Here is a 24,382-nt window from a genome sequence, read left to right on the forward strand (position 1 = left end):
TTTCCCGCCAAATCCAATTTGACAGCTTTGGGTTGTTATACCGACCCACACCTTATTTGTGTAAACCAGTGGGTCTAGACAAAGTGCAAATTATAATCGCAAACCAGTCGAAAAGTGGTCGAAAAGCCCCTTTTTTGTATGGAGTTTTCACGGATGCGATTTTCGATTCGATCAAAAAGTGCGTTTTGTCTAGGGGGGCTTATCTGTGTAAACCAGGGGCTCCTAAAGTTTTTTGTCTACTGCCCACTTTGAGAATAGATTATTTTAGTGCCCTCATTTTGTAGTCAAGAGTCGAGAGCTCAGTGTCGGTGTCTAATGCCCGTTTTCACCATCGGTCCCTTATTTTTAAGTGACACCTATGGTAACACTTAACAGGCATTTTGTTTTCATAGGGGTCACTTAAAAATTAGGGATTGATGGTGAAAATGGGCATAAGAGTCTTCCTAATACATAGATGAAATTACAAATGGCTCCCCAAGCCTCTACACAACGCCCCTATTTTTTTTTCGGTTAAGACCCCTCTGTAGGCCTGCCATGTGTTGGTATAGTCTGGTCCGTGAGCACGTAGAATTTTGTCCAATGACCCCTAGCTACTAGTGTCCGACCGAAACTAGTTTTACGACCGAAACCGAAACCGAAAACGAATTTCGGCAACGGTGTCTATTTCGGCCGAAACCGAAACCGAAACCGAAACTTCCTTATAAGGCTCATATTTTGAGGGAAAAATAAAGAAAACGTTATTATAATCAGTCGGTCTTTATTGTTTTATCTTTAAATTGCATTATTTAAAGAGAATTAACTTATAAAGCACCTTTTTACTCTAAAAGGTATCAAATTATGTATTAAAAAAGAAAAAGAAGGTTTTATAGTCTAGATGTTTTTTTTATTAACCGCAATATTCAGGACATCTACATAACCCGTCCCATGGTCGGGTCTTTTACCTTAATAATTTCTCGAAAAAAAATTGGTAGTACGTAAGTTAGTATCTAAGTACTGTAAGTACTTGCCACTTGGATACCTTGGTGATAAATCCTAAAATGAACTTTGAAACTCTGAATCCATAATATTATCACCATGAAATGCACTATAGTAATTACTAACTAATTAACTAGGTAATGCTTGTTTACGTATAGCATTTGCGAACCAAAAAAAAAATTATAGGTTAGATTAAACTTGATTATACTTTTATCAGTCATATTGAATATTTTTTTTGGGTATTTCTCATCGCCACGGTTCTCATCGTCACCTTCGTGGCAAATTTTATTTTTAACTTATTTCAACTTTTTTTAAACAAAAATTGTAGCGCTTGATGTGAAGAGTGTATTCTCAGTAAATCAGTCAAATAGTGAGTCTGGTTTGGAAGCTTTAACGTTTTGAATTTTTTGATGCCACGAAAGTGATTCTGTACTTCACAGCAATAATTTTTACAAAATTTACTACCGTAAATGACTCTTAAGTATTTATAAAACATATATTTTGTCTTATTTTCATAGATAAATGGCAATAACATAATATAAATAGGTAGGTACTTAAATACAAGATAAAATTTTACCGATAACGTTACCTACTAAGTTACAAGATTCTACGCAATTGGTTTTAAGGGTGATACTGATGGCATTCTGAAATGCTAAAGAAGCTAAAAAAAGGATATATTTTTTTATGTGATAGGAGGCAAAAGAGCAGATTATCAGTACCTCAATAAAAAAGAACTCTTATCAGTCCCTCAACAAAAAATATGTTTATTTATTGAGGCCAGATGGCCTCGTATTTTTGTTGTACAACTTTTAACTCAAACTTCAGATTAAATTTATCTTATAAACAGATACACAGTCACATATACAGACATACAGACAAAAAAATACGAGGCCCTTATTTTTTTATTGATGTACTGAACTCTACTTAACACGTATAATTTATTCGTTATTAAAATATTGTAAAAACTTAAACACCAGTCATTATATTTTAAAATAAACCAAAGCAAGAAATCACTTTCGTGGCCTAAAATCACCTTCGTGTATAAAACACCACGAAGGTGATGCCACGAAGGTGACGAAAATTTTAGTTTTTTATTCATTATCCCTAAATTTGAGTTTAACGGTTCAAGTCGAATACTACACAAATAAGTCTAACATGTTAAGTTTTCAATGGCCTAAGTTTCAATTAAATTGTTTAAATTTTAGAGGTAGAAAATATTGATCAAGCAAGCGACGGAATGTCTATGGATAATCACAAAAAGTTACGTATTTTTTTCGCGGAGCGAAGATCGACTTATCTCACCTCCGCAATAGCAGGAGCGCGACTGACGCTAACCGAATAGAACACAGTGACTGGCTGATGGTGTTCGGTTTAACGGCAATCTTGTATGATTACTCAAAATTTTAGGTACCTAAACTCGTGTGACCAACGTATTTTCCTTCCTCAATTCGAAATAATTATAAGAAGATATTTTTTTAACCATTGTGTGGAAAGTATATTTAATTACGATGATTTTAGTATATGCTACACACAATTTGAATGAAAATTGTGAATGCAGTAACCAAATGTTTCATTGCAACCGAAGGTGTGACACGATGAGAACGCGGAAAATGACCCCGTTTTGTATCGTTTCATGTGATGTTTTCGTATTATTTTTGCTTCTATTACGATAAAATTTATTTTGTATGTAGCTAAATAGATATGTTATCACCTGATTTCAAAGTTATTGTTCTAACTTATACCGTTTATGAACTATTATTGTGTGACCACCAAATTTGAGTGTAAATGAGAAGTACCCTTTTATGTTTACACCCGCTCTTATGTTATAACGACATAAAACGAGATAAAACTTAATGGCTAGTTCAGTGATTCGTCCCACAACAGGTTCCTCTCACTGGGACGAAACACTGAATTAAAAAAAAAAATATTTTTCGTTCTGGATTCGTCCCATTTAATTTATTATTTAACATAATTTAATGAGATTTAGTACCGTCAGTTTAATGTAATAAAAGAAATCATGACTATTCAACGCGCCGAACATGACCGATAACAGCGCGGAAACTCCCGAATGCATATTCGGTTTCGGTCGTAGTTTCGGCAAGTTTGCCGCCGAAAACTAAACTAAACCGAAACTCGTGTTTTTACCGAAACTCAACCGAAAACGAAACCGAAACCGAACATTCGGTCGGACACTACTAGCTACCCATCCTTATCGCTCGCGTTTATTCGTCCAAGCTCGCACGTAATTATATTGCTGTCGTGACTGTGCGACGGGCACCCGCAGTGAGTGTGCGAGCACGATAGCAACATAATTACGCGCGAACGATAAGGATGGGTAGCTAGGGGTCATTGGACAAAATTCTACGTGCTCACGGACCAGACTATAGAAACCTCATTTCAACTAACCACGGACAATCTTGTGTTTTGTACATTGGAATACGATCGACACTTCGAATAAAATAAACGAGTTGTGAAGTTGATATTCTGCTTGTTGTTACTCTGTTTTATAATAAATAGAATGATTATATTCTAAAACCATGCCCACAATGTTATCGCCCGCTTTGGAAAATGCTGGTGTAAACTATAAACCAACAATGGACACAGCGCCATCTAGTTTTCGCAGAAAAAATAATATTAGCAACAAAAACGATTGCATGGCTGTTGGAAATCAACACCATTTAAGGTCTTCCTAAATTACCCACTCGTAAAATGAATAATGAATCTGAACCTTGCAATATTAGACAAACCAAAACAAATGATCGACTTTTAAGCACTATGTTAAGGCGCAGTTACTTACTACAGAAGTAATTCCACAAAAACTAACGAAGCGATTTCGGAATTAATATGTCACAGCTTTTGTAACTTTGGTTGGTAGGCAGAGAGGACAGGGAGAATTCCTCAACCTTCAACAACAACTAGCAAATCGTCAACCACAAAATTAGAGCCACAGAAACACTAATTACTTAATCATCTGTCCCCCTTGTGACAGACTGACATCCTACGCTGCCGGCCCTGACTCCAGAACCTTGCTGCCCCATCGGCCGTCAGCTCATCGTGCTATGTGCCCTGCCCATTGCCACTTCAGCTTGCTAACACGTTTATTAATAGTGATAGTGTACGCGCCTTCGTACGCGTGGACCCCGTTTTACCCCCTTAGGGGTTGAATTTTGCAAAATCCCGTCTTAGTGAGGAGCACCTTACGTTCTAAAAGCCCCATGCAAAATTTGAGACACCTAGCACTTGTAGTTTCTGAGATTTCGTGATGAGTGAGTCAGTCAGTGACCTTTCGCTTTTTTATGGTAGATATTTAGGGTTTTTGTGCATTATTTAGGCAAATAACCTGCCCTTAACGTAACGAGGGAGCGTGCGTGCCGCCATGGCGTGCCCTCTAATCATAACTCCGCCATGCCAAATGATGTCAAACTTGGACCGGGATATGCAACAGGGAATAATCATAATTTAATAAATAAACAATTTAGTACAGTGTCTAGATGTGGATGTGCGAATTTCACAATTAAAATCAGATTGAAAATAAAAGAGATACAAGTTTTTAAACTTATTTATGTTATTAGCTGAACAGGACACACTGTCCTGGCGCCTCAGAACAAGGAGAGCCGACCCCAAATAATAGAAAAAAGGACTAGGAAATAGAAGAAGAAAGAATGTGACATCACAAGACACGCCTTAGAAGAACGCTGCTTGTTGTTTTAAATGTGTCAAGTGACATCATGAGATTTTTTAATATCACCTAAGCTTTTTTTTCAAAATGAAAAGCATCGAAAGTTTTGGTGATGCCAAATCTAGAGAAATGTGAGAAATAAGTAAATAAGTCATGCTTGCAAACTTTAGGCTGAATCATTGGCCCATCCATGAAAAAATAAAATGCATGAAGTACCTAAGCTACCCATAACATGGTTAAGGGAAGGCTAAGTCCCAAAATAACTGTTACTAACTTAAAAAATACTGTAATTCTTTAAAGAAAGGTACTGCTTAAAGCCGTCCAAAATGGCAGATCATTGGCAAAATGGTCGGCTATGATTTTATTTTTTACGATACCCTCACGCGCGCCCGTACCAAGTACGACTGGCTGGGATACCGTATACAGGATGTTTCGTGTTTTGGAAAACTAAAAAAACGTTTGCTGACTTTGGCGACATGATATAGCAGTAAAAATACTGGAATAGTACTTACAATAACCGCCAAAAGATTTTTTCTGTGTAGCCCAAAGGTTAACTTTTTTTATCCACAACGTGGAAGCTACTAGCCTACATCTCACCTGATGGAAAGTGACGATTAGGTGGAAGGTGGAAGCGAGCTTCACCCGGAATCCTTAACTACAGAGGAACTGGCTAGATAGCCAGAGGTAAGAGAAGGAACACAACAATGCTGTTTTCATTGTTGTTTTGGCGACAGACTTAGCTAAGATGGTGGTAGCTAGCCAGGCGGACTTAGGACAAGCCCTAGCACCAACCAAAACGAACAGAAAAATCTTCTCCCATTAGGATTAAGCCCGGGACCTCTGTGTCTGAAGCAGATGGTCTTACCACTAGACCACAGATGCGGAAATTTAATTGATGTACTTAGGTACTTTTTATTTCTGAAAATCGATGGTCTTATTACCCACTTAAGTATAAAACGTTATGCCACTTAACTTTCCCCAACACCCTGTATAATCCCGCTGTTGTTTACCAACTGAAATCGGTTCATACATAAATTGTGCAAACTGGCGCAGAGCAACCGACTACACAACGCGGTGGACGAAACCGAGGGATTTTATTAAAGGTAAGTTAAAAATGTTAAAATTAATTTCTTTAGGGTGGATTCGACCAAACAAGAGTATTAAATTAATCTCAGAATAAATCGTCAGTTTTGACCTCATATTCTAGGATCTGAGGTTTTGACATACTATTTCCCGTACTGAAACTGTCAATGTGCCAGTTATACCAGGAGTTATTCTCGGATAAAAGTTTGGTCGAATCGGGCCTTAGGTAATTATTCAATATGTTTTTTTTTCCAGATTACCACGCGTTACCATGAAGGTGATGCAGCCAGGGAAGGCGTCCAGGAACCATTCCGTCCGCTTCACGTCGGATGACCTGCCCAAATATAAGTCAATGGTATGTGACGACTAAGAGTAGGCGCTCACCGTTGATTTAGTTGGTCGATAGTTGTGCTCGATTTTAATTTGTATGAAGAATCCCATACTGATCAACTGCCCGACTAAACTATCGGCCGACGAAAAATCAACGGTGTGCGCCTACTCTAACTACTTTGAAGAGCACTATAATGTAGCCCACTTACTGAATAATTAAGTTTTTAAAGCTTTTTCCATCTATAAAAGTACCTATATTGAAATCGATTTGAAAATAAAAAAGCCTTATTAATTTTATTTAAATGTAGCTTAGTGCGACGTCACCTTACACGTGCCCATACTAACTTGGGGTCCATATTCGGTTGCATAAAAAATATTGTCATAATTTAAGAGTGCATAAAGTTTTTTGGCATAGGTACTCATCATTTCGCATAACGTTCATACAGATTAAATCATAAGGCATATTTTTTTTGCCATAACCACTTTTATTATAATAATATTTTAGTATATATTTTTTTTGTTTTTTTTTTTTTAATAACGATTTCTAGGCTTAACATTTATTGGCATCTAAACCAATGCCATAAATATTACCTTTCATAATATACAAAATACCATAATTTCAACAAATATGAAATATAAAAATGTTATACACATAAAATATAAGTAACAAAATTAAATATAAATAGACAAGCAAGCATGCAATCAAACAGCAAGCATGCAAGCAAGCTGCAAGGAAGCATGTAAGCATGCATGCAAGCAAGGATGCAAACAAGCAAGCCTGCAAGCAAGCAGCAAGCATGCAAGCAAGCAGCAAGCATGCAAGCAAGCAGCAAGCAAGCATGCAAGCAAGCAGCAAGCATGCAATCAAGCAGCAAGCACGCAAGCAAGCAGCAAGCAAGCAGCAAGCAAGCAGCAAGCAGCAAGCACAAGCAAGGATGCAAACAAGCAAGCCTGCAAGCAAGCAGCAAGCAAGCAGCAAGCAAGCAGCAAGCAAGCAGCAAGCAAGCAGCAAGCAAGCAGCAAGCAAGCATGCAAGCAAGCATGCAAGCAAGCAGCAAGCAGCAAGCAGCAAGCAGCAAGCAGCAAGCACGCAAGCATGCAAGCAAGCAGCAAGCAAGCATGCAAGCAAGCAGCAAGGAAGCATGCATGCAAGCAAGCATTAGGATTGCCTTATCTCCGGCGCTGCGGGAAGTGCGGTCCTTCCGCTCTGGCGTAACATATACCCGGCATGCCATGCTCGCTCGGCTGCCNGCGAGAGACACGTTAGCAGCGCCAGAAATGATGCAGCCTGTCCAGTATTTATAAAGGCCAGTGGTGACTCACAGTAGGCGGTGGCGGTGGAGGCTTTGAGCCTGGTTAGTGACTTACAGTAGGCGGTGGCGGTAGCGGTCTAAAGTCGGCGCGCTGCGAGAGACACATCAGCAGCGCCAGTAATGACGCAGCCTGTCCAGTGTTTAGAAGTCAGTGGTTAGTGATGTCCTGTGTTTGTTAGAGGTCAGTACTCACAGTAGGCGGTGGCGGTGGCGGCCTTCAGCCGGCGCGCGTAGGCAGCCTGCTGGGAGAGGCACGTGAGCAGCGCCAGGAGCAGCAGTACAGCCAGCAGCAGCGTGCTCCACACCAGCCAGAACACCGCCTAGTTGGCCGCCTGTCTAGTGTTTGTTAGGGAGATGCCGCACCGCAAACATTTTGCCGCATCACTGTACGCCTCTTGGCGCCGCAACGGCACCGTCTCACTCAATCGAAGTGTGGAGTGCCTGCGGTGCGGCGCCGGAACGCACCGTGTGGCTTTCCCCTAAGAGGTCAGTGGTGACTCACTGTAGGCGGTGGCGGTGGCGGCCTAAAGTCGGCGCGCTGGGAGAAGCACGTCAGCAGCGCCAGAAATGATGCAGCCTGTCCAGTATTTATAAAGGCCAGTGGTGACTCACAGTAGGCGGTGGCGGTGGAGGCTTTGAGCCTGGTTAGTGACTTACAGTAGGCGGTGGCGGTAGCGGCCTAAGTCGGCGCGCTGGGGGAGACACGTCAGCAGCGCCAGTAATGACACAGCCTGTCCAGTGTTTGTTAGAGGTCGGTTAGCACTCACAGTAGGCGGTGGCGGTAGCGGCCTAAAGTCGTCGCGCTGCGAGACACATCAGCAGCGCCAGTAATGACACAGCCTGTCCAGTGTTTGTTAGAAGTCAGTGATTAGTGACTCACAGTAAGCGGTGGCGGTAGCGGCCTAAAGTCGGCGCGCTGGGAGAGACACATCAGCAGCGCCAGTAATGACACAGCCTGTCCAGTGTTTATAGAGGCCAGTGGTGACTCACAGTAGGCGCACTCTGTCCTGTGTTTGTTAGAGGTCAGTACTCACAGTAGGCGGTGGCGGTGGCGGCCTTCAGCCGGCGCGCGTAGGCAGCCCGCTGGGAGAGGCACGTGAGCAGCGCCAGGAGCAGCAGTACAGCCAGCAGCAGCGTGCTCCACACCAGCCAGAACACGGCCTGGTTGGCCGACAGCGACTCAGCCGTTAGCGGCTGGTACTCCGCTGGTTGCGTGTCTAGCACGTTGAACTCCTGTAGGTGAAAAGGCTTGTTTATAAAGTTAACCCAAAGTCCGTTTCCCATATTCAATCCTTGTCCAAATTCGGATTTCAATTCAACTGTCAAAGAAGAACGGTCATCTGTGACCCAGGCCCGACAGAAACGAGACATACCTCAGTTTTTTTGTCATGTCTTAATTAGTTAAATTATATATTTTTTATATTCGAAATCTATGTATAACACCAAAATATTACCCTTTGTTTTTGTTTAGGCGTTATACAAAAACTAATACAAAATGCCTATTTATCACCAAAATTGGTAAATGTATGTGCCTAAATGTTTATTACAGCTGCTATGGAATGTATCTAAGTGACCTGGAGATACAGCCGGATTATACAGGGTGGAAACGAGAAGTTACAAAATCCAAAAATTCAATGTTACCAGCTTCCATAATCTGTAACCTATTATTGGTATCATTTGAAAGAGCTTGTGAAGCACTTTCAGAATCAGTAACTAGTTTTTCGATATCTTGTATAGTTTAGAAATAATCGAGTGAGATCACTTATCGTTCCATATGTATAATCACCCTGTATAAACCGGCTGTATCTCCAGGTCACCTAGATACATTCCATAGCAGCTGTAATAGACATTTAGATACATACATTTCCTAATTTTGGTGATAAATAGGCATTTTGTGTTAGTTTTTGTATAACGCCTGAACAAAAACAAAGGGTAATATTTTGGTGTTATACATAGATTTCGAATATAAAAAATATATAATTTAACTAATTAAGACATGACAAAAAAACTGAGGTATGTCTCGTTTCTGTCGGGTCTGGGTTTTTTTTGTATGGGGCGTGACCGTTCTTCTTTAATTAATTCAATTTAGATTAAATATCCACAATATTCGAGGCGTTTACAGTTTAATATTGTTTAAATAATCTCGAAAATCTTGAAAATGACGTAAAAACGAGTCTTGAAAATGTAAAAACATAGAAAACCGCACATATTTTGACCAACAACAGACAGTTGACGGACGGACTTCGATTGAATACATTAAACCAGCATAGGTCATTAATCTCTACTGAAGGAGAATAACCCTAAATAAAATGTAAAACAAGCATTGAAATTTGAATTAAAACAAAAAAAAAAAATTTATGCATTGTATGGAACTAACTAAGCGTGACGTCATACGACACGCGTCATACTAGCAGAACTAGTGATAAAAACACCTATTTCAACTGCCCTCAGTTTATTTTTGCAACAAGTGTCTAATTTGACGGGATATCTATTACATTTACTGTCCCCTAACCAATTGAAAATGAAATATTTTATTCATTGACACAAAACAACATAAAAAAAATTTAAGCAAAACTAAATTGAAATTGAAATTAAATACCTTTCAGTCTAATAAATAACAATAAGGTTCCTGTCATCATTCGTAGTTACCTTAAACAAATCATCCAGCTGCTCGATATTCTTATCCACAATCTTCAACACTTGCTGCACCTCCAACACAGAATGGTCTTGTCCATTCACCAAATGCAAGTACAGATCCGTTTTAGTATTATCCACCGATCCGTCCTTATTCTCGTGGACTCTAAGATCATCTACGTTAACTACTGCGCCTGTTACACGAGCCAATTGTTCTTGGAAGATGTGTATTCTGTCTCGAACTTCGGACGGGTGCGCCCGTAGTACGAAACGTACGCGTTGGTCCTCGCGTAGTAGGTATATGAACACGTGAGCTTCGTCGTGGAGACCGCCTGTGTCGTTTGCGAGCACCTGCGGAAAATGTTTTTATTAAGTAGGTAACTTTAAATTTTATGAAAGTACGATCTGTTAAATTAGTAAGGCTGAGTTGCACCACCTAACTTTGACCGTAACTTTAACGATAACCGGTGTTTTTTGTATAGAGTTTGACAGATTTTTGACGTTTGTCAAAGTTAAAGTAAGATGGTGCAACCCAGCCTAAGGCAGAGCCCCGATTACGGTAATTTTTAACGTCTCCAATCAAGACGCGCTTCTGATTCTGCGATACGATTGGTCAAAACAGCTGACGTACGCCAGCGTAAACAGCGTACGTCAGCTGTTTTGACCAATCGTATCGCAGAATCGATGAAGCGCGTCTGGATTGTAGACGTTAAAAGTTACCGTAATCGGGGCTCTGATTTGCACCACCTAACTTTGACCGTAACTTTAACGATACCGGTGTTTTTTGTATAGAGTTTGACAGATTTTTGACGTTTGTCAAAGTTAAAGTAAGATGGTGCCCAGCCTTAGAGTGGATGTTTTAATTAAAAAGTTAAAGAAGTTTTAAGTATGCGTGTCCACTAAAACAATCGATAAAATAACTATGTCAGATAATAATAAATAATTTTGCCAATAATTTAAATGATTTTAGAATGTACTCATTTTTTGCGACCACAATTCTGGTATCAGACTTCACGAGTCACCCAGCAGGCGTCTGACTTTCCAAGTTTTTTTTATTTTTTTATGTGACAGGAGGCAAACGAGCAGACGGATCACCTGATGGGAAGTGATCACCGTCGCCCATAGACACCCGCAGATCCAGGGGCGTTACAGGTGCGTTGCCGGCCTTTGAGGTGAAGATACGCTCTCCTCTTGAAAGCTTGCAGGTCGTAAGTACCAACTATTCCTTTATGTGGAAGTTGTAACCTAAATCTTGGCCTATAATGGTTGGGTTTTCAAGTCAAGTTGTAGATCCTGGTTACAGTGGAGTTGGAACAAGAGGTGGAAATAGTCGTGTATTTACCTTGAAGTCAAAGTACCCTTTCATCCCCTTTTGGGGGTCAAAGTTGAGGGCAATGGCCCCGCTTCGAGGGTCGACGAGGAAAGGCTGCACGGCGAGGTTCTCCAAGCCTTCCGTCAGGGTCTGCTTCACTTCTCCAAGCAGGAAGTAGCTGATGCGAGCGTTTTCTCCTTCATCTGCGTCCTCAGCCTGTAGGAAAATTATATTCATTTAAAAACTTGAAACAAAAAATACACGTGAAAACGAGGTGAACACATACACTGATCTAATATTTGCAAGCGAGACAAAAAGTACATTTTGAATACGCAAGACGCTAGCGCGACAAACAGATATAAATCTTCGCTTGTATTGATCGCGTCAAGTCTCGTTGCGCGACCTATACAATACTCTAAAGAGCTTAGTGACCAGCGACCAGTTATGTCAAAAATCACTTACTTTAACATGCATAAACTCGATGCCAAAATCCGCTTCAGTGGTCACACCTCCGGTAAATATCTTCTTCACGAACCTAAAAAGAAATTGATGATTTGTAACAAATTGAATCGTAATAATAAAAATCTATTTCCCACTTTTTACGAATCTATGGAACCTTACCGTACTCGTTGGTCAAAAACTTGACTTATTTCGACATAAAAACTCAACATCTGTGTCGGGTCTGTATGTGGGCGTCATCTCTCGCTTAGGTACCTAGTAGGACGACCTTTATTCACGATCCAAGAGAGTTCACAGTAGACTCAACTCGGCGCATTGTCGTTGACGTCATTCACAGTAACGTTAACACTCTCAAAGAGACCACGCAGTCTTCAGTCGCTAGAACTATCAGGTTGTAGGACGACCTCTTTTCACGGTCCAGAGAGTTTTCTTTTAATCACAATGGAGAAACTCTTGGCCTGCATCTCACCTGGTGGAAAGTGACGACCAGGCCGAAAGTAGAAGTGTGAGCTACATCTGGATCCTCAACCACAGAGGAATTGGCTATTTACCTCTAACTGCCAAAACACACACAATGCTGTTGATATCGATTTGACTGTCGATAACCTGCTTAGACATATTATGACTCACCTCGGGGCATTGTCATTGACGTCATTCACAGCGACCAACACTCGAAGGGAGCTCACAGCATCTGTGTCAGGGTTATAAGAAGGAGTAGCCACGCTGTCTTCAGTCGCTAGCACTGTCAGGTTGTAGGACGACCTCTGTTCACGGTCCAGAGAGTTCACTGTCCCGTTTGAAATTAGACTCACGTCGGCGCGTTGTCATTGACGTCATTCACGGCGACCAACACTTTCAGGGAGCTCACGGCATCTGTGTCAGGGTTATAAGTAGGAGAAGCCACACAGTCTTTTGTAGCTAGCACGGTCAGGTTGTAGGACGACCTCTGTTCGCGGTCCAGAGAGTTCACTGTTCCGTTTGACATTAGACTCACCTCGGCGCGTTGTCATTGACGTCATTTACGGCGACGAACACTCGCAGGGAGCTCACGGCATCGGTGTCGGGGTTATAAGTAGGAGTGGCCACGCAGTCTTCAGTCGCTAGCACGGTCAGGTTGTAGGACGACCTCTGTTCACGGTCCAGAGAGTTCACTGTCCCGTTTGACATTAGACTCACCTCGGCGCATTGTCATTGACGTCATTTACGGCGACCAACACTCTCAGGGAGCTCACGGCATCGGTGTCGGGGTTATAAGTAGGAGTGGCCACGCAGTCTTCAGTCGCTAGCACTGTCAGGTTGTAGGACGACCTCTGTTCACGGTCCAGAGAGTTCACTGTCCCGTTTGACATTAGACTCACCTCGGCGCGTTGTCATTGACGTCATTCACGGCGACCAACACTTTCAGGGAGCTCACGGCATCTGTGTCGGGGTTATAAGTAGGAGTAGCCACGCAGTCTTCAGTCGCTAGCACGGTCAGGTTGTAGGACGACCTCTGTTCACGGTCCAGAGAGTTCACTGTTGATAACCTGTAGGGAGCAAAGATATTTTTAAGTTTTGATTCATATTCGGAAGACGTGTAGGCAGGCCTCCCACTAGGTGGACCAATGATCTGATGAAGGTAGTGGGAAATATCTGGATGCAGGCAGCGCAGAGCGGTCGTTATGGAAATTCTTGGGTGGGAAGGCCTTTTTTTATCCACAACGAGGAAGCTCTTGGCCTGTATCTCACCTGATGGTAAGTGACGATCAGGCCGAAGGTGGAAGCGAGCTTCACCCGGAATCCTCAACCACGGAGGAACTGGCTATCTTACCTCTAACTGCCGGAACACAACAATGCTGTTAACATTGTTGTTATGGCGACAGACTTAGGTGAAACGGTGGTAGCTAGCCAGGCGGACTTAGAACAAGCCCTACCACCAACCAAACCGAACAGAAAAATGTGCCCCCACTGGGAATCGAAACCGGGACCTCTGCGTTTGAAGCAGGTGGTCTTACCACTAGACCATAGAGGCGGTTAATTTTTCTTTGCCCAGCACTGGACGACATTTGGCTGAAACTAAGGATCTAACGAATTCATAGTCAAGTTGTTTTTTTCGTATAGGCTCATATTCAAAGGAAGACAATTGGAAAACAAGATTTACTCTATGAAAAAAGTGTCATGAAAAGTGATTGTGCTCTAAAAATTTAATCGAAACCTTGTTCTAAAATGTTATCTATCTATGCGTTTTTATCATAACCATCTTACTTGTGCGTGCTAGGTTGCAGCTGGAACGCGCCTCCTTCGTTCCCTTCCACGATAAAGTAACACACTGGCAACACCGGTTCATCCCCTCTGTCTATTTCATCCCTCTCTATCACACTCGGGAGGTACACTTCATACTTCGGGAGGTTCTCAGTGACGTTTATCCGGAAGGTCTTGTGAGGAAACCGGGGGCGGTAGCTGTCGACGTTTTGCACGTAGATTGTAAGGTCCAAGTCCGAACTTAGAGGCGTGGGGAGACCTAGGTCGTAGGCTTCGATTCTGAGCTGAAAATAAAAGAAAGTACTTTAGTATTATACGAAAATGTATATAAGGTCACCTCCAAAAGGCAGACGATATTTAAGGGACAAAACATCTTAAATTAATTCATTTTAGATAATATAACCATATTTTTAGAATGCCAGTTTTCAATATTTTTTGATGTTATGTCGAGTGAACCCGAAGTGCTCAGTGCGGTCCGGAGGCATCGATCGTGCCAGACAGTGCATCCGTGTACAATGACGTCACGTCCAGCAGCTTGTGTAAATAATGTGAAAATGACAGAGGGTTTAAAAATAAAAATATTACATTTAGTTTGCTAGGAAAAGTAAAAACAGAAACTAGCTTGTTTTTTTTGGTTTTAATGCTAGGGTCCAATTTTTCTAATATAATTAGGTTAGATTAAGATGCCCTATTAAAATTTCGTCTGTTTTTTGGAGGTGACCTTATATAGCTGAGACTTTGACCGCTGCTGACTTTGAAATATTTTAACCTTACATGATGGTCAAAACATTCTATGCACTTCTGATATATTGTACCAAGTGTATGATGTTACCTGTATTTGCCTGACATATGCAACGCGAAAGTTTAAAATTAATTATTGCAAATTATTACGAGATGTTTTCAGTCAGAAGATTTATTTATTTATTTATTTATTTATTAAAGACGCAAAACAGATTACAATTAAGGTTTCACAAATTATTAGCACGTAAGCTTATGGACTAAATTGTAACCTAACAACATGCATCCTATAAAGTATAGGTTAATAATGAATGTTACATCAAAACTTCAAAAACTCAGTTTACATTTTACGTTTTACAGAAAATTAAGATTGATTACTACAGTCGAGTAATTAGTTAAACTCTGGGCTATAGTTAGAAATACCTATTTGGCAGAAGTTCCCCGGTCATTATGAAGGTAGTATACCTGATACGTGGTTTGTTTGTCCCTGTCGAGCGATCTAGTAGTACGTAGCACTCCCGTAGTCGCGTGTACCGTGAAGGTTCGCCAGGCGCCGGCCGCGTCTTGGCGAACCCTATAGCGGACGGCACCGTTGGGGCCGATGTCCGCATCGATCGCTTTCACGTCGACTACTAGGGATCCGATTGTTGCGTTCTGTAGATAATGAAATGAATTTTAGGGGGAAGTTTCCAGTGATGGGAGTTGATGAAGCTATTTTAGCGCGATATGTTGTTATAATATGAACATTACTGACCCTAAATACCGTTTTCTTACCCGGCTCTTAGTGAAATAAGTTTTTATCGGATATCTTTTAACTGAGGAATAAAATCGACATTTTGACACATTTCCCATACTGAAACTGGCAATGTACCAAACTTATTCTTCAGGTAAAAGTTAACCAGCGATTGAAAAATCAGCTCTAAATGGAATAAAAAATATCAGAACATTTTTTTAACAAATTGAATGGTCTTATAGAACCACGGTCTATCTTTAATCTGCTAGTTTTCACTTGAGAAGTAAAAAGACATACAAATATACTATAACTAGTGAATAACTAACCTCTGGAACTTTAATAGTGACATTCTGAGGCGGATGCACAAACACAGGCGCATGGTCATTGTAATCAGTGACACACAGCCTCAACTCTCCGCGAACGATATTGGGGGGTATCCCGAGGTCCCTCGCCTCCACCAGTAGCGTGTAGTTCCCGAAGCGATCCTTGAGCGACTGCCGCGCGAACAGTCGACCGGTGTTGGCATCGCCCCCCACTTGCTCGAAGCGGAATAGTTCTGGAACAACATTGTATTATTTAGACTTTAGAGTATAAGATATAGAGCATACAAGTCCCCGTCATCACAGCTAAAAAAATAAGAGTATTCGGCAGCCCATCTTAAGCTTTATCGTCGCGCGACCCATGACAGTTCACGCGACCTGTCATTTCCCTATGATCGCGCCGGCAATGGCGATCTGCACGCGTTGGTGTGGTTGAAGCATTAGCGTGGTTAAAGCTTGAAATGTCAGGGTAAAAATAAATACACGAAACTTGTTCCCACGCTGTGTAAGTCACGAACTCCGACATGTGGGTTCCGTGCTCCACTCCGTGATAATAAATAATAAACCTTCATTTGCAGATGACTGACGTCAACTGATGACAATGTAAGATAAGTAAATACAATTGTTTCAACAAAAATAGAATTAAAATCACATACCGTGTCCCTTCCCCCCGACCAAATGAAACTGCACGCGTTCATTGCACTGAAACTGCACTGCGTGGAACTCCGTGATGATAAATAATATAGATTATCCAACGGTGGACTGACGTACTTACGGCACATAAATAATATCGTCACTTGATGATAAGTCGTCGGTCCACCTTGTGGACGTCCTACGCTGCGCTTTCCGGTACGTGGCTTCCACTCCAGAACCTTGCTGCTCCATCGGCCGTCAGTTCTGCGTATTATGTGACCTGCCCATTGCCACTTCAGCTTGCTAATCGGGCTATGTCAGCAACTTTAGTTCGTTTACAGATCTCATTTCTGATTCGATCTCGTAAAGAAACACCGAGCATAGTTTTTTTGTGGAAATCATTGGGGGAGACCTATTCAGCAGTGGACGTCATATAGCTGAAATGATGATGGTAAGTCTACGTACCGTGTCCCTTCCCCCCGACCAAGTGAAACTGCACGCGTCCATTCGGCGACGAATTGTCGTCGGTGTCGGTCGCCGACACCGACACTATGGGCTCGCGGTGGTTGTGGAACTCCGTGATGGTAAATAGATTATCCAGGAGTGGACTGACGTACTACTTACAGCACATAATTACTCCTTACATCGTCACTTGATAATAAGTCGTCAGTCCACTTTGTGGGTGGACATCCGATGCTACGCTTTCCAGTACGTGGCTTCCACTCCAGAACTTTGCTGACCCATCGTCCGTCAGCTTCAGCTCTGCGTGCTATGTACCCTGGCCAGTGCCACTAAAGCTTGCTAATCCGTCGGGTTCTGTCAGCGACTTTAGCTCGTTTACAGATCTCCTCATTTCTGATTCGATCTCGTAAAGAAACACCGAGCATAGTTTTTTTGTGGAAATCATTGGGGGAGGCCTATTCAGCAGTGGACGTCCTATAGCTGAAATGATGATGGTAAGTCTACGTACCGTGTCCTTTTCCACCGACCAAGTGAAACTGCACGCGTCCATTCGGCGAAGAATTGTCGTCGGCGTCGGTCGCCGACACCGACACTATGGGCTCGCGGTGGTTGTGGAACTCCGTGATGATAAATAGATTATCCAGGAGTGGACTGACGTACTTACGTCACATAATTAATATCGTCACTTGATAATAAGTCATCAGTCCACCTTGTGGGTGGACGTCCGATGCTACGCTTTCCAATACGTGGCCTCATCTCCAGTACCTTGCTGCCCCATCAGCCGTCAGTTCCGCATAGTATGTGACCTGCCCATTGCCACTTCAGCTTGTTAATTCTTCGGGCTATATCAGCGACTTTAGTATCTCCTCATTTCTGATTCGATCTCGTAAAGAAACACCGAACATAGCCTTCTTTTTGAGGAAATCACTGGGGAAGGCTTGTGCCTTAAGAGGAACATAGGTGATGATGAGTCTACGTACCGTGTCCTTTCCCCCCGACCAAGTGAAACTGCACGCGTCCATTCGGCAACGAGTTGTCGTCGGCGTCGGTCGCCGACACCGACACTATGGGCTCGCGGTGGTTGTGGAACTCCGTGATGATAAATACATTATCCAGGAGTGGACTGACGTACTTACGTCACATAATTAATACCGTCACTTGATAATAAGTCGTCAGTCCACTTTGTAGGTGGACGTCCGATGCTACGCTTTCCAGTACGTGGCTTCCACTCCAGAACCTTGCTGCCCCATCGGCCGTCAGTTCTGCGCACTATGTGCCCTGCCCATTGCCACTTCAGCTTGCTAATCGGCCTATGCCAGCGACTTTAGCTCGTTTACAGATCTCCTCATTTCTGATTCAATCTCGTAAAGAAACACCGAGCATAGCCTTTTTGTGGACATCATTGGGGGAGACCTACTTAGCAGTGGACGTCCTATGGCTGAAATGATGATGATAAGTCTACGTACCGTGTCCTTTTCCACCGACCAAGTGAAACTGCACGCGTCCATTCGGCGACGAGTTGTCGTCGGCGTCGGTCGCCGACACCGACACTATGGGCTCGCGGTGGTTGTGGAACTCCGTGATGGTGGTACACTCTTCCGGCATTTGGAGTATTGGCGGGTTATCGTTTACGTCTTCAACGTGAACTCTAAAAGGGAATTTGAATATTAAAATGAAAAACAAGTAAAGCAGCTGACTAAGGGTGGGTTGCACCATCTTACTATGGCAGTAACTATGACGATAGCCGGTGCTTTTTGTATGGAGTTTGACAGATTTTTGACGTTTGTCAAAGTTAAAGTAAGATGGTGCAACCAAGCCTAAGCGTTTTTTCAGTAGCCTAAAGAAGACCTAGACCACTGGAAGATAGTCCTAATTTTACTGGTTAATCTCTCATAACTTTAATACTGAATCTAAGATGAAATTTGTGAAGAAATAAATTGGACCTTAGAAAAGAACCTGAGCTTAACCTTAGAAAGATGGTTTTTCTAGTAACGTATGCAAACACCCCACGTCTTAGCTTATTCACGGACTGTTAAACTGTTACAATTTTTGGTAAGACGTGTCTTTGATTGAGAATGCGCTTGTCATAAAGTCTTTCTGTGACAGATTAATTCACTTGAAGCCACAGACAGAGAGCTTGTGATAATATTCATACATAAAGTATTATCAAAGTATTCAACTTACACTATCTGCTTGAAAGCGTTCCGGCTCTCGCCACTGAGGTACCCAAACTGGTAGTTGTCCCACGCTTCAACCACCAGGTTGTAAGTGGCTTGCGTCTCGCGGTCCAGCCAGTCCGACACTGTGAGAGCCCCTGTCTCTGCGTTGATTAGGAACTTGCCCTGTTGAAGAAAAGTGGTTCGAAACATTTCGGAATTCCAGCCCTGTCTGTTTATGCTTTTTCAAAGTCAAAGTATTTATTTGCAAGGAATAGGTGCAATGGTTTAGGTGTTAAATTTAGGTAAAGTGCTACTATTCTGCTTAACAATATCAGCATGCAAATTTGGTGTCTAGGAATTCCTTTACACTATATATACAATTGTTTATAAGCCAGTCTTTTAAACAACCTTTTTTAAGCTTGGGGTAGGATAGTTGATATTTCGGAAAATTTCGGATAATATAATGATATTTGTGACTTGAATAGCAATGGAAAGCTATGATGCCTTTTGTTTACCAACTCAATAGGAGACCGGACACCGATAGTCCCATTGACTACTATCGATGTCTTATTAGATACTTTTTATGAGCTGTCAAAATGATGTTTCTCGATATAGTCCGTAAGGAAACGTTTGATTGATGAAAAAAAGATTCTGTTTTGAGAGTCATGTAGAATGATTATTTTATTGATTATATCAAATATAGCAAATAAACGAGAAAAAGCCAGCTTTTGACACAAGAGAGAAAGCAGGAAAAAAAGACATAACATAAAATCTTCTTTTTTAAGACGTAAGTTCAAGGAATTATTTGTAAGCAGTATTCGGTATTTAGCTTGTATTCACCTGTGTAGACATCCTGTCGAGCAGATAAGTGATCTTTCCGTATTCTCCCGAGTCAGCATCCGTGGCTTGCACTACAGCGATGGTGGTGCCCGGCTCCACCGCTTCTAACACGCGGTATTCAAACGCCGACGATTCAAACACTGGGTTGTTGTCGTTCTCGTCCAGTACCTGATGAAGTATAATAGTCACGGCTAAGTTTGGGTTCAAAAGATAGATGAAACAAATATGCAGCAAACTGTTGCAAGACGGAACGAGAACCATGTTCTCGATTCACGTCATCTAGTATAGGCTAGTTTCCTAAAAAAAATTTTTAGTCCGTCAATTTTAATATAAAAAAATATTGGACACGAATATTTTTAATTGTCAATCAAGCAAATAATTACAAAATTATAGTGCGTTGAAGTTCCGCACGACGTCACAAAGTGTAGCACTTTTACGCACTCACTGACGTCACGGGCCTTTTCTTTAGAACTTTGGCACGCTTTATCTCTTTACATTTTCATTAGTTTTAAAAAGTGAAAAATAGGTGTCGAGTATTTTTTGATAAGCTAACTGACGGACTAATTAAAACTCTTGCTTTTTTACCCAGGAAACATCCCTATTAGGAATAATGACACCATAAAATTACTTAAATGCTTTTCTCTTTGTGTCTATGAAAATATCCAGCTCATCAGTCAATCATCAGCACAATCATTTTCATTAACCAGAGGCAAATGGAGTATAGATCAGTAATGTGTTTGCGGCACTGTGGCCCTGAGAGATATGGAGGCAAATGTTCTCATATTTATTCCTTAATCTTATCTTACGACGAGTAAAAGTAGTCTTATTCTACTCTGCTATATCATACACCACACAGCTATATCATTATAATTTTGACACAATATCTAAAACATCACTAAATTCAAATAATTTTTCATACCAACCTGTATAAACAAATCTACGACAGAATGCCTAGGGGGCACACCGCTGTCCACCGCTTTAACCGTAAGATTGATCCACGGGTACACCTCGTGGTCGATCTTGTTTGCGACCACAACTTCACCGGTAGACCGCTCTAAATGCACCATGCTTAGCAGTTCGTCTGGCCCTGAAATATAAACAAACACTTATATACATGTGTACTCTTTCTGGATTGGCTATTTATTTGTGATTACTTGCGAAAAAAGCATGTACCTAATTCATTTTGTTCTGCAAATGGAATTTTAGAAAGCACTTACAATACCCGGCAATAAATATTGCACATCGACCTTTGGAAAGAGAATCGGTTAATTTCGGCTCGTAGAGCGTTATCTCTGTCGCACACTACCTATACGATTGACAAAACGTCATTGACAAAACATTATTCAATGAAAATATTGTCCGAACTCTTAGTATTTCTATTCGACAAATACTTTAACACATTGTAAACCACTTTTCTTTCACGACTATCAAAAGTTTTTAGCAATTTAAATCACAAAATCAATTGCACACATTTAAAATAAAGTTTGTTTACACTTTGACAAAACGTCATTGTCAGTCATTGTTCAAGTGCGACAGTGATAACGCTCTACGAAACCGAAATTAGCCGATTGTCTCTTTCTAAAGGTCGATGTGCAATATTTATCGCCGGATATTGTGCTGGATATTTGAAAAATTCAAGGGTTGCTTACATTTTAAGAAATGCATGCTGTGGTTATCGATTGTGTGGGAGCAGTTAGCTAGAGACCTTTGGCTTAATTTTTATTGTTGTGTTTAATACTGTATCTCATGTTGATAGTCAAATAAATATTATTTTTTGGCATTAGATGATTAACATTCGAACTGAGTTAGAATGAAACCAAGAAAAAGTACAGTCAGGTCGTCGCTGTTAATTGAAAGTATCAGCGATTGGACCTGATCAATTTGCAGTTAATAGAGGCAAATTGACCCTTACCTTCAAGGTAATACGACATAGTCCTATTCTTGTCCGCATCATCAGCTATCACCGTCGCTATATTGGCGCCGTTCTTCGAGTTTTCAGGTATAGATGTCCTATAGAACGGCTTCCTGAACTTGGGATTGTTGTCGTTTTCATCCTCTATTAGAATGGTGAGGGTGGCTGAGGCGGTCTGACGAGGACCACCGTCTATTGCTGCCATGTCTTCAACTGTGATTACTAGTTTCACTGTTTCAACTTTTTCGCGGTCTAGTAACCTGAAATGGGTTGAATAGAGTATTGATTTTGAACTGCTTTAACAATTTTGGTAAACAATTGTTGTTTCTGATTAAAGCCTGGTCCGTGAACACGTAGAATTTTGTCCAATGACCCCAAGCTACCCATCCTGTAATCCTGTGTAATTATGTTGCTGTCGCGCTCGCACACTCACTGCGGGTGCCAGTCGCACAGTCGCGACAGCAATATAATTACGCGCGAGCGATAAGGATGGGTAGCTTGGGGTCATTGGACAAAATTCTACGTGCTCACGGACCAGGCTTTATACAAATCAAGGAAGGGTACTGAAAGTAAGTAGAAAAATAGTGCACCTTACTATCTGTCCTCAAGACCTAGTATTAATTATGGTTTAGCTTAAAAAATAATAATTTCAGCCAATGGCAGTTAACTCCAGCCGGGCTAGGATATGCGCCATAATAAAATTATATCGTTGACTTTAGATAAACTCCGCGATAAGTCTTGGCGCGCACCCTAGGCCTACTGGACGTATGCCTCCACAAAACTCAACAAAGCACAATCTTCCATTTGTTCTTGCAGCCGCTGCCATCTTATAAAGTCGTCGGTGCATCGTGCAGGTGGACTCTTACAAAGTATTCTTGTTTTTCTTTACTCTTACCTGACGACTTTAAGCGTCCCATCGACCGGATTCAAGTCCCAAAGTGCGCGGTAGTCGTACTCTGTCGCAGGGATGGGTATTCCGTCCTCGTCTCGCGCGATACTGCCCTCTCTGTCTATCGAGTAACGCAGAACTGGTTGCTCGTCCGGATCGTACGCTTGCGCGCGGTAGATTTGTGTGCCAACCTGATGGTTAAATTGTGGGATAAGTTTGGGAAATAATAATTTTAATATCTCGTAAATGAAAAGAGTACGTATACCCTAATACTAAAATAAAATTGGCCAAGTGCGTGTCGTGCCACGCGCAGTGTAGGGTTCCGTAATTGTCCGTCGTTAACACAAAATATTTTAGAAGCAAGCAATTACTTCATCTAAAGTCATTTTTCATATTTTCTTCTAAGGAATTTTTACTAGCTAAGAACTTTTATAATACATGAGTTAAATGACTATTACTCTTAAACTAAGTAATGGTCTCTTAACCGTTATAGCTTTCCTTGAAAGTTCATGAAAAGCAGTATTATTACGAATTTTTACAGATTTTTCAAGCCAGGGGGTTGATGTTCACAAACACCAATTTTAAGCCTTATTTAATTGCTATAAAGTACTAACCTGCGTGTTTTCCCTGACGGTGATGGTGCCTGGTTCCTTCAAAACGGGCGGTTTGTTGTTGACGTCCACTATAGTGATATTTACGAGCACCGCCGCGCTTAGTTGCTGGTCGCCTATACCACCGTCTAGCGCCACCTGTATATAATAGCTTTATAATAAATAGCTTTGGACATTTTATACTACGCTTTTAGTCCCAAACTAAGCAAAGCTTGTACTATGGGTACTAGACAACGGTTATAAACATACTTAAATACTTTTTTTTTTGTAAATACATACATATTATACATACTAACACCCAGACCCATCACAAAAATTAAAAATCAATTTCAATTTCTGCCCGGCCGGGAATCGAACCCGGGAACTCTCGGTATAGTAGTCCGTTACCGAACCACTACACCAAATGGCCGACANACAAAGTATTCTTGTTTTTCTTTACTCTTACCTGACGACTTTAAGCGTCCCATCGACCGGATTCAAGTCCCAAAGCGCGCGGTAGTCGTACTCCGTCGCAGGGATGGGTATTCCGTCCTCGTCTCGCGCTATACTGCCTTCTCTGTCTATCGAGTAGCGGAGAACCGGCTGTTCGTCCGGGTCGTACGCTTGCGCGCGGTATATTTGTGTGCCAACCTGATGGTTAAATTGTGGGATGAGTTTGGGAAATAATAATTTTAATATCACGTAAATGAAAAGAATAAGTAAGTATACACCTTATACTACAAAAAATAACAATATTAAGTACATAACAATAATTCCAATGATTTGGTGTATTCACTATATGGAATCAAATAGATTTACATCTCAGAAACTCTGCCTCAAAGACTTACATGAACTTACCACATATTGATAAGTTTCTCTAATTGATTTTAAATTTTGTGGTCATTACTAAAGTTTCAAAGTCGTAGTAGATAAATGGTTAATGGTTAAGTACTATCTTACCCACCTGGTTTTTCCTGACGATAATGGTGCCTGGTTCCATCAGGACAAGTGGTTTGTTATTGACATCCACTATGGTGATGTTCACAAGCACCGATTTTAAGGCTTATTTCATTGCTAAAA

The 24,382-nt window shown here is 41.4% G+C and overlaps 1 protein-coding gene across 1 annotated transcript in view; it reads right to left on the reverse strand.

The window, feature by feature from the left end:
- LOC114356615 (cadherin-23) overlaps positions 1–24,382 on the reverse strand; it is a 70,262-nt gene that overhangs the window by 5,537 nt on the left and 40,343 nt on the right. Inside the window, exons 15-32 of the mRNA XM_028309870.1 lie at positions 23,774–23,953; positions 23,327–23,461; positions 22,719–22,903; positions 21,824–22,083; positions 20,835–20,998; positions 19,912–20,079; positions 19,097–19,254; positions 18,379–18,560; positions 17,912–17,976; positions 17,421–17,571; positions 15,824–16,053; positions 15,230–15,418; positions 14,030–14,310; positions 13,144–13,311; positions 11,789–11,861; positions 11,357–11,542; positions 10,030–10,365; positions 8,415–8,613 (exon numbers count right to left, since the gene is read on the reverse strand). Of these exons, the coding sequence (XP_028165671.1) occupies positions 8,415–8,613; positions 10,030–10,365; positions 11,357–11,542; positions 11,789–11,861; positions 13,144–13,311; positions 14,030–14,310; positions 15,230–15,418; positions 15,824–16,053; positions 17,421–17,571; positions 17,912–17,976; positions 18,379–18,560; positions 19,097–19,254; positions 19,912–20,079; positions 20,835–20,998; positions 21,824–22,083; positions 22,719–22,903; positions 23,327–23,461; positions 23,774–23,953 (3,310 nt within the window). The remainder of the gene's footprint in view (positions 1–8,414; positions 8,614–10,029; positions 10,366–11,356; positions 11,543–11,788; positions 11,862–13,143; positions 13,312–14,029; positions 14,311–15,229; positions 15,419–15,823; positions 16,054–17,420; positions 17,572–17,911; positions 17,977–18,378; positions 18,561–19,096; positions 19,255–19,911; positions 20,080–20,834; positions 20,999–21,823; positions 22,084–22,718; positions 22,904–23,326; positions 23,462–23,773; positions 23,954–24,382) is intronic.

The sequence above is a fragment of the Ostrinia furnacalis genome, unplaced genomic scaffold (genome assembly GCF_004193835.3).
Source record: "Ostrinia furnacalis isolate ACB-3 unplaced genomic scaffold, ASM419383v2 OfSCF2838, whole genome shotgun sequence".
Classification (NCBI taxonomy): Eukaryota; Metazoa; Arthropoda; class Insecta; order Lepidoptera; family Crambidae; genus Ostrinia; species Ostrinia furnacalis.